The sequence below is a fragment of the Panthera pardus genome, unplaced genomic scaffold, assembly GCF_024362965.1.
Source record: "Panthera pardus isolate Hobbes unplaced genomic scaffold, ASM2436296v1 HiC_scaffold_13, whole genome shotgun sequence".
Taxonomy (NCBI): Eukaryota; Metazoa; Chordata; class Mammalia; order Carnivora; family Felidae; genus Panthera; species Panthera pardus.
The window spans coordinates 55,238,783-55,250,088 of NW_026526688.1; the positions used below are offsets into that span (position 1 = coordinate 55,238,783).

The 11,306-nt window shown below is 36.5% G+C and overlaps 1 protein-coding gene across 2 annotated transcripts; it reads right to left on the bottom strand.

Moving 5' to 3' along the window:
- Positions 1 to 5,496: 5,496 nt before the first annotated feature.
- SAP30 (Sin3A associated protein 30) lies at positions 5,497 to 11,036 on the bottom strand. 2 transcript variants are annotated; one of them, XM_019440989.2, is made up of 4 exons: positions 10,406 to 11,030; positions 8,621 to 8,746; positions 8,083 to 8,181; positions 5,497 to 5,831 (listed from the first exon to the last, which is right to left on the bottom strand). In XM_019440989.2, exons 1-4 carry the CDS (start codon positions 10,721 to 10,723, stop codon positions 5,709 to 5,711), a joined length of 666 nt encoding a protein of 221 aa, XP_019296534.1. In that variant the 5' UTR covers positions 10,724 to 11,030; the 3' UTR covers positions 5,497 to 5,708. The 2 variants fall into 2 exon arrangements, with proteins under 2 accessions (XP_019296534.1, XP_019296535.1); XM_019440990.2 differs by lacking the exon at positions 8,621 to 8,746 and having other exon boundaries at positions 10,406 to 11,036.
- Positions 11,037 to 11,306: the final 270 nt, after the last annotated feature.

Below are 11,306 nucleotides of genomic sequence, written 5' to 3' on the forward strand. Positions count from 1 at the left end.
TAGAATGATATCACCATGATGGACTCAACTTTGCAGAGTGGTGTATCTAGAGAGAAATATATGGCATATATGTAGCCCCTATATTCCAAGAATTTTACAAATAAAAACCCGTATCAACATTATCCTGATACCAAAGTCAGGCATGGATAATTTGAGGAAACTACAGACCAATATCCCTTATGAATATAGATACAAAACTCTTCAAAAAAAATATTAAGAAGCCAAACCGAAAAGCACATTAGAAGGATTATATACCATGACCAAGTAAAATTTATCCCAAGAATGCAAGGGTGGCTCAATATAAGAAAACCATTTGAGGGGAATCTGGGTGGCTCAGTCAGTTGAGTGTCTGACTTTGGCTCAGATCATGATCTCCTAGTTGGTGAGTTTGAGCCCTGTGTCTGGCCCTATGCTGATAATGTGAGCCTGCTTGGGATTCTCTCTCTCTTTCTCTCTCTGCTCCTCCCCCATCCTTTCTCAAAATAAATAAATTTTTAAAAAAATTTTTATTTACTTTTGAGAGAGAGAGACAGAGTGAGAGTAGGGAAGGGACAGAGACGGAGACATGGAATCTGAAGCAGGCTCTAGGCTCTGAGTTGTTAGCAGAGCCTGACATGGGACTTGAACTCACAAACCCGTGAGATCATGACCTGAGCTGAAGTCAGACGCTTAAGTGACTGAGCCACCCAGGTGCCCAAAATAAATAAATTAAAAGAAAGAAAGAAAGAAAGAAAGAGAGAAAGAAAGAAAGAAAGAAAGAAAGGAAAAGAAAATCATTTGATGTAATACACCACATTAATAGACTAAAGGGGGGAAAACACATGATCATCTCAATAGTTACAGAAAAAGTATTTTACAAAATTCAACACCATTTCAAGATAAAAATACCCAGAAAACTACAAATAGAGGGGAATTTCCTTAACATGATAAAATGCATTTATGAAACACTTACAGATAACATCATAGTCAATGATAAAAGACTGAAACATCTCCTCCAAAGAAAAGAACAAGACAAGGATGCCTGCTTTCACCACTGCTAGTCAACACTGTACTGGAAATCCTAGCTAGAGCATTTTGGCAAAATAATAATAATAATAATAATAATTATTATTATTATTAAATGATATCCAAATTGGAAAGGAAGAAATAAAACTATCTCTGTTCACAGTTAACATGAGTCTGTATATAGAAAACCTCCTAGAATATACACAAATACCACTAGAGGTAATAAATGAAATTCAGCAGTAATAGGGGTCAACACACAAAAATCAGTTGTGTTTCTTTACACCAGTAATAAACAATACACAAAAAGAAATCAAGAAAATAATTCTATTTACAGTAGCATCAAAAAGAATAAAAGATCAGAAATAAGTTTAATCAAGATGGTGTGGGGCATGGAAACTGGAAACTATAAACATTGCTGAAAGAAATTTTTAAAAACCAAAATAAATGGAAAGACATCCCATGTTCATGGACTGATATACTTAACATTGTTAATATGGCAATCTTAAAGTGATCTAGAGATTTAATACAGCCTTCATCAAAATTCTAAAGGCTTTTTGGCAAGAAATGGAAAAACCAATATGGAACTACAAAGGATCTCAGACAGCCTAAATGATATTGAAAAAGGAAAACAGGTAGGAGAACTCACACTTCTTGACTTCAAAACTTACTGCAAGGCTGCAACAGTCAAAAGATTCTAGTACTGGCATAAGAATAGATATATGAACCAATGTAATAGAATTGAGAATACATAAATAAACCCAAACATCTATGGCAAATTGATTTTTGACAAGGGTGCCAAAACCATTCAGTGAAAAATAGTCTTCAATAAATGGTGCTGAGACAAATGGATAACCACATTCAAAACAATTAAGTTGAACCTCTACCTCACTCCATGTACAAAAATTGACTCAAAACAGGCCAATGACCTGAATTTAAGTCCTGAAGTTATAAGCTTCATAACCTCAGATTTGGCAATGAATTCTTAGATCTGATACCAAAAGAGTAACAAAAGAAAAAATAAATTAGACTACATAAAAACTAAAACCTTTTGTGCATCAAAGAACATTATCAAGAATATGAAAAGGCAATCCACAGAATGGGAGAAAATATTTGCAACTTGTGTATCAAATATGGACTTAATATCCATATACAGAAAAACTCCTGCAACAAGAAGACAATCAATCCAATTAAAAAAAATAAGCAAAGGATTTAAATAGATATTCTCTAAAGAAGATAATACAAGTGGACAACATGCATGTGAAACGATATTCAGTATCAATGGTCATTAAGGAAATGCAAATCAAAACTACAATGAGATACCATTTAACACCCAGTAGGATGAATTTAATTAAAAAAAAAAGGAAATACAGTATTGGCAATTTGGAGACATAGAAACTCTTGCACATTGCTGTGGGAATGTAAAATGGTATAGCTACTATGGAAATCTGGAGTCTCCTCAAAAAGTTAAATCTAGAATTACCATATGATTCAACAATTCTACTTCTAGGTATATACCTAAAAGAAATGAAAACATGTTCAAAAAGAAACACGTACAGAAATGTTCATCGCAGGATTATTAATAGCCAAAGGTAGAAACCCAAATGTACATCTACGGATGAACAAATTATGATACACATACACACCTACAAACACATCACATACCACACAATTGAATATTATTCAGCTATTAAAAGGAAAAAAGTACTGATGAATATACCGCAACTTGGACGAACCTTGAACATACATGCTATGTGAAAAAACCCAAAAGGACATATATGAATCCCTTTGTAGGATATATTCATAATGGGCAAATTCATAGAGCCAGAAAGCAGATTAGAGGTTAGCAGGGGATGAAGAGGAGGAAACGGAAGTGATTGATTACTTACGAGTGTTTTTATGGGGTGATGAAAAATTTTGAAATTAGAACGGGTGGTTATACAACATTGCGAATACACTAAATACCACCAAATTATATAGTTTAAAATGGAATACTACCATATAAATTTTACCTCAATTAAAAAAAAAACTTTACGTAGAAATAATATATAGAGCTTGTTTTTGTAAAGAAATATATTTCAGGTACTAATTTTTAGCCTTTTCCTAAATTGCTCAATAAAAGATAGTTCTACCAAATAACTGACTTATTTCTTGAATACCTGCTACTCATTATGTTTTTTTCCTTTTATCCCAATTTTGGATTCTTCTGATGCTCTAACATTAGAAGTAACCTATGCCCTTACAGAGATATGCGATTTTTTTTTTGGTTCAGATATAAACACAGAAAAAGATTTCTAGTGAATTAAATTTTAAAACCTAATAGCAAATAATTACAAATTTTATATAAAACTGCAGAATCTTGAGTTCCTCAGCTTTGATGAAGTTCTCAATTTTTCATGCTTTAAATTGCTCTCACAAGGATTTAATTTCATTGGATAACTAACATCCAGAACTCTCTTCACTTTTTATCCAACTACATTTTATGCAAATAATTAACTATATGAAATTAACACAGCTAGTCAAATGTTACATCATAAACAGATAATTTAATGTAAGCAAATTATTTCAAGCTTCTTTCACAAGAATGGAGTGTTTTTGTAGGAAAAAGTAACCCTACAGTCAAGTTTTATTAAAAAATTAACTTTTGGGGCACCTGGGTGTCTTAGTCAGTTAAGTGTCTGACTTTGGCTCAGGTCATGATTTCACGGTTCGTGGGTTCAAACCCTGCATCAGGCTCTGTGCTGACAGGTTGGAGCCTACAGCCTGTTTCAGATTCTCTCTTTCTGCCCCTCCCCCACTCATGCTCGGTCTCTCTCAAAAATAAACATTAAAAAAATTAACTTTTTATACTTTATAGATTTAGATAAAAATATGTGGAAGTTATTACTTTCTTCAAATAAACCATCCTGTTCTAGTTATGTGGTTCACTTTCAGATAGCTAAAACTTCTCACAAAGATTTCTGGAATGCCAGAAATGACAGGATTCTGTTAATACCAATTATCACAGTCTCTGCCCATGAATAAAGTACAGTTGACCCTTGAACAACATGGATTTGAACTGTGCAAGTCCACATATATGCAGATTCTTTACAGCACAGTACTGAAAACGTATTTTTTCTTCCTTACGGTTTTAGTAACATTTTCTTTCCTCTAGCTTACTTTATTATAAGCATACAGCATATAATATATGTAACATACAGAATATGTTAATTAACTGTTTATGTTATCAAAGAGGCTCCCAGCCAACAGTAGGCTATTAGTAGTTAAATTTGGGGAAAGTCCAAAGTTGTATATGGATTTTCAACCATGCAGTCAGTGGTTGCCACCCCAGTCCCTGCATTGTTAAAGGGTCAACTGTAAATCTTTAAATAGTTACAGCAAGAACCAAGAATAGTTGCTTTATTTTTCACCATATTTTGTGAAATATGTGATTTGTGAAATATGCCAATACACTCCGTACATTTAAAAATACATGGACGAAGCTTCTAATAAACCAGTACTTTAGATTCAGCTACATCAGTGGTTCTTCACTATGGGTAATTTTGCTTCCTAGGGCATGTTTGGCAACATTTAGGAATAGCTTTGGTTGTCACACCTTTGGAGTGCCACTGGCACTAGTGTGGCCTGCATGATGCTGCTAAAACTGTAACACATAGGACATCTCCCACAATAAAGAATAAAGGCCCAAATGTCAACCTTGAGAAACCTTGAGCTACATTAATGTTTTGATCCATTCATTTCCAGCCTAAAATCTGCACCATAGTCAAGGACATTAACTGAAGCTAATGTTTTGTTTTGGTGTGATAAACTATAAATTTGATTTGTAATTTTAAGAATTTTAACAGAAAACGGGCTGAGAATGAAACGTAAAGGAAAATAGGATATAAATCAAGTCAGAGCTACATATGGACCAGACTTTAAAGATCTTGTTTGATTTCTAGATCTCTCCAACTTATGAGTTTTAATTTGCAATGTAAACAATATAGGGCATGAATGAAAATTAATGGGCACTGCAGAACTTCTATGTTCATTCCATATAAACATCTTTTCTCTAAGACAAAATTTAAAGAAACAAAATTAATTCTATGTTATTTCAACTTTCAGCATTGTGTTAATCTTTTCTGACACATTAAGTCTTCTTTGGAAGGAGGTAGGTATATAAATTAAACTGTTCTTCCTAATACTTTATCAAGTAGTAGTAGTAATAATAATAATAATGGAAATAAGAAAGAAGTTGCACCTCAATGGAAGTCTATTTTTCAAACCTGTTAGCACTAAAAAGCACTTTAAAAAATAATGCTAATTAGGATATCCTTGATTCCAAATCAGATCATCCCAGAGAAAGCAAATGTACTACATTTGTTATTTCTCCTTAACCTTAAAAAAAAAAGTGGTAACAAAATGATCCTTACATTAAACTCTCAATTAAAACTAGTACCTAATCAGTTTAATATAAAAATCAAGTTTCACAAAATGAATACACTGAAGCAACTATAATAGTAATCACCTTTATTTAAAATATTTTTTAATCTAGGAAAGCTCATTTTACATGAGTTTCCAACTAATTATTAGAGTCAGAAACAAAGAAAATAAAACCAGAGAAAATCCTCTGTAAAAAAATACACAAGGAACATTTCTACATGTGAAAAAACAGTAAACAGTCTTAACATCTGAACATCCAAGTCTTAGTCTCAATTCCATCTCTCCTAGTGAACACCACTATCAACCTTGAGATCTGATTTGTTCTTGTCATTCTTCACTGAGTAGATGAAATATGTTAAGGTGTCTTTTTCATTCACTGGAATAGACCTAAAGTGGCAACCAACTATCTATAAAAAAAAAAAAAAAAAAATTGAAATTAAATTATAGATATTAACAGATTTCATACTAGGTAAAAAAAAAAAACACTTTAATTAAAAGAAAATGTGCTATGTGATAAGAGCTACCTCTTTTTAAAAATAAACTGTTTAACAAAATACCAGCAAGATGAAAAGCACATCAGAATAAGAAAGAGATAGTGTGATTTCAAAGGACCCTCCAACCCATTCAATTAAAGATACATTAATTTAGGATGTATTTAAATTTTATAATTAGAATCTACATTAGTAAGTAAATATTTTTAAACTTTAGGTACCAATGAAATAAACAGAATGTAGACCCTACTCACAGAAAAAGGATAAATATATAGTTGAAAAAGTTTTGGTACTGGCAGTACTCTTTGTTAAAGTTCCTCGAAAGTTTTTCTGAATAAGTATTATTCATGGAAAATGAGAGGGGAAAGAGGAACTTTCACTGAAGAATATTTATCTGCCCTCTGGCCTTTTCATTATGCTAATCTAACATGTGCACTGCAACTACCAATAGAAGTACAATAGATTAAACTAGGGTGTTGATATGCTTATCTAGATTGTAGAAAATAAAACTTCTTAATGAAAAAGTTATTCATATGATAAGATTTAAGGAGGACAGTCATCTGACTCTGGGATCACTTACCACTTATCTGCATTTCTGACTAAGTAAACTATAACACTCATGGCTGTTTGGATTGTTTCTCATTTCTAAAGAAGAAAATAGCTCTGGAAATAATATAACTTTTTAAAGATCAGACTAGCAAATATTTGAGTTGTGACTTAGACATTAAAAAAAAAAAAATACAGCTGACCCTTGTATAATACAGGTTTGAGCTGCAAGGGTCCATTTACATGCTTTTTTTCCCCAATAAATACAGCACAGTATTATAAATATACTTTCTCTTCCACATGATTTTAATAACATTTAATTTTCTTTAGCTTACTTTATTCTAACACAGTAAGAATATATATAATACCTAAGACATACAGAATATGATAATTGGACAGTTTATGTCTTCAGGAAGGGTTCCAGTCAACAGTAGGTTATTAGTAGCTAAGTTTTTGGACAATCAAAAGTTATATGCAGATTTCTAACTGTGCCCCCAACCCCTGAGTCATTCAAGGGTCAACCATACATTAAATATAACATATGAAATAATTAGTTCTCTGGTTCTCATTTGTCTCAAAACAAAAGTAACTTCCACTTGATCAGTATCAGTATATATGGATACAGTTTCATCACAATAGATAATATCTGTGTTTCTGTTGTATCAAATTTAAAGAAAAACTGAATTTTTGTGGCAAGATGGAAAGAGGAAATTCTGGCTAAAAAGTCAGTATGTTAGATCTCAACAATGTTAAAAAGCATTCTGCCAAAGAATTATACTTTCTGTATCTTTTACCTTATTCAATGTGCATGTTTTAGAAAACGTTGCCTTACTAAACCCCCAAGCTAAAAAATATGATAAAACTGATTTATATGTTTACATTTCTATTCTGTCTAGTAGACTAAGCATTTTTATGTAAACTGATTAAAGTATAAATATATAAATCTATAGACACCTTAATTGGATTCACAGATTTCTTGGTTCTATTAATTCCTGAGAACACACACATTTCAAAATTTACCAAAGGACTAGAAGTTAGTTTTATAACAAAGCAAAAACTACGTAAAATGTTGGACAAGAGTCTTTGCATCTTCTAGATGTGACGAAAGCATAGACACCTCAAATAAAACAAACATCAATAAGGCCAAATTCTGAAATAGTTAAATCAACAAGTTAAATCAACAAATAGGAATACTATTTATGGGTTTATCTGTAGATCTAATCAATCAGAAACTTCAAAAAATAAATTCTAATGACGACATCAAAGCTTATCAATTTCTTTTATTATGCCTCAATTAGGTGTTCAATAAATGTTTACTAAGTAGAATTTTAAAACCAACAGATTTCTAGAATGAGAATTTAAAAATTATCACCCAATATTTCTGAGAGTCAGTATTAGAAAACTACATACAATCCAGTAAGTAGTTGTAACATACAGAAATTTAAGAGGCAGACAGACATTTCTAAGAAACTAGATTCTTCCACAATAGATCTTTTATTAACTGATCCAACTAAAATGCATTGGTATATATTCTACATTAACAATTTCATTAGCCTTTAATGCCTCTTTTTTGTATGAACAGGCTCATTTAAAGTGTAAATAGTTTAAAACTCATAAATACCTCAACAAGTTGTGCTTTATTAAGTCCTGGTCTGGTTGACAGTTTGAAGTGTCTTTTGTATCTCCGAAGTGTATTTACTTGTAATTGATATAAATCAACCTAGGAAAATTAAACATATATGAATTAGTTCATACAATTTTCAAAATAGTTATCTTTGATACATACAAAAACATTTCAATTTTGGCACAATAAAAATGTAATTCCATTATTAAACAACAAAAATTACATTACTTAAGTCCATTCCATTATCCCTTTTATATAATCAAAACTATAAATGTATTAAACACTTTAATCTTTTGAAGATAAATATTGAAAACTGGGAGCAAAAAAAAAGTTAGAAGGCAACAGAGCTATAAGCATTGTCAACTGAAAACACAAGTTAAATTGTGTAACTGCTTGTAAACTGGCTGTATTTAATTTTACTTTCATTTTCAGATTTTTTGCTTTAAGCATTTTTAAAAGGCGTTCATATCTTTTAATACAAGTTACAGAATGGAATACTTAGGATTTACATTTAACATACAGAAACTTTATCTACCTCTGGAGTATCAATATCTTGAACAGGTGAATCTCCTCCATCATCATCACTCCCTTTCCTCTTTCTTCTGTTTCGAACACTCTGAATTAAGTTTTTATGATAATCACAAATGTAAAGATGCCTCGCCTGAAACAAAAGTTTCACAGACTATTTATGATTATGTAACCTATGTATTAGTAAAATACACTGGGCACAGTGAATTATTAAAAATAAAAACAGTCAAAACAGGCCACTGTTAAGACAACAGCATGTTTCTATGCTTAAGTCCTGCATCCAGTTAAAACATACCATGTCCAGCAGTACAGTTAAGAAGATTGGCGGGTGGGGTGGGTGGGGAGTGGTGTAAATAGAGGAGAGAAGGGAGACAGAAAGGCAGAATGAGAAATTTCAACTCTCTGGATTTTGTCATTAAATTGCAGGGAGGCTGAACTAGATTTACTAGGTCATGCTGTTTTTTTTATCAAGGGGAAAGATGACGTTGCCCACAATTTTGCTATTTCATAGTATTTATTCAAAGAGTGTATTTTAATAGCATGATGTATGCTTTCGATTCTTTCTCAACACCCAAATTATCATACAGATACAAAACTATCCATTTTTACAAATGAGCTATTGATTTCATATCCTACTTACATTTAAACTTGAATTATAAACTTGAATATTTAATGAGTGCATTTATCTGTAAAATGTTTTCCCAACCAAAGGAATGTGAAATTCAAGTTTACTTGAAAAGTTGCTCATGAGCATGACCAAGAACTACCTGTTTAACAGGCAGAAAGTATCAAAAACTTTGCAAAAGCTTCAATTAAATGTAGTCTTGAGAGCTGCATGGTAACACGTGAAATGTTGAGCTTCATATACTAAGTTAAACTCCTTTAAAAAACCAAATGATTAAGGCCTAAAGCTTTTAAATTAACTTTTAAACTAAGTCCAAGTTAAAAATATGCAGAATGTGTACTAGATTCTGGCATCTTGTGATTCATTTACTGCCAGCCAGAACTCCTAAAAGTGGCGACGCTTGTTTCTAAAAACCTTATAGAGGGTCAAAAACCACCACCACCACCACCACCACCACCAGACGTGCGAAGAAAGGACGGAAAAAAAAATCCCGATGGCTGCCAAACGGAGGGCAAAACAGCAGAGGCTACGTGTTCCCCACGTTCCCAGCAGCTGCGCTAGATGCTGACATCGTTCACAATCCCCGCTCCCCGCAAGGCGCGGGGTGAGCTCCGCTTCCCTCACACGGTACTCGGATGAACGGGGAAAGGGGTCTTTCTTGCTGAGGTTATCAGGTCCTTGGTCGTGGCAGGACTCCACTTTCCCTACACAAGGGGAGCTGCTTCCTGCGGCCAAACGCCAGCTAGGGCAGCAAAACAAAGAAGGCGCCTCCATTCCAGAAGGAGCCTGCCGGGTTGCAAGAAAACTACTCCGAGCCCTCCGAGCGGCGGTCCCTTTGTTTCGTTTCCCGATCTCAGGGAAGGAGGAAGGGGGAAGACTGCGAACAGAATCGACTCCTGGAGCGCGCGGGGGGGTGGGGGGTGGGGCGCGGGCAGGGGGGGTGGGGGAGGAGCGGAATCACGGAATGCGAGTGTGTCGGTGGGGGTGGAGGTCAGAGTTGCAGCGACTTTGTTGTTTGCTTCCTACCAGAGACCACACAACGGGTTCCCACTGCAGCCAGGTCTAGGGGGACCCCTGAACCCTCCGCCCAACAACCCCCGTCTGCACCGCTCCCGGAGCCCCAAGGGGATGGGCAGGGCAAGGCCGTCCCGTCCCGCCGTCACTTACGCTCTTATCCAGCTCGATCTTCACCTTCTTCTGGGAGATGCTCTTCTGGATCCTCTTGCTGAAGCTGGCGTTGCCTGCCGCACGGCCGCACCGCTCACCTTCCTCCCGCAGACAGCACAGCTGTCCGGGCCCGGGCCCTGCCGCTCCCGGGGGCCCAGCCGCCGAGACGGCCCCGGCACCCGGCACCTCAGCCCCGGCGCCGGCCCCTGCCCCGTTCCCTGCCGAAGCGGCAGCGGCGGCGGCGGCAGCGACCACGGCGGCCACAGCGGCTGCCGCGTCCCCGCCGCGGCTCATCTCCTCGGGCGTGAAGCCGTTCATGTCTCCGCGCTCTGGGACGCCGGCGCTGACAGAAATCCCCGCTCGCCTCGCCGCTCCGCCTCTCTCCGGAGACTCTGGGGTCTCCGCGGGGTCTCTCAGGCACCTGACCCGGCGGCGACAATTCCTCCGGCGGCACGACCAAACACCAAGCGCCCTAGCCTGCTGGGATCTGCTGGCGTCGGGACAGTGGACAGTGCTTTGGGTTAAGAACCAGAGTCAGGCGGCGCCAAGAGTTAGGACCCCACTCACTGTCACATGGAGACGCTTCAGCAGTTGGACCCGAGCGCCTCCGCCTCCCTCCAGCCCCTCGTCTTGCGCAAGCGCGACGCGCCCTCTCCTGTCCCGCCCCTTCCACTCTGTCGCAGGGCACCACGGGAATTGTAGTTCTCGGCGGGAGAGTCAACCTGAGTTCTTCCCTGACTCGGCGCCTCAGGGATTGGGAGAACTACTAATCCTAGCATGCATCACGTAGAGACAGGCTGGGCTGCTGCTGCTTCTTTTTTTAAAGCATGGGGAAAACAGGGGCGTGTATTTGAGGGTTGTGATGTTTTCTCGCTTCTTGTCCCTCCCGCGAGGTTGGATT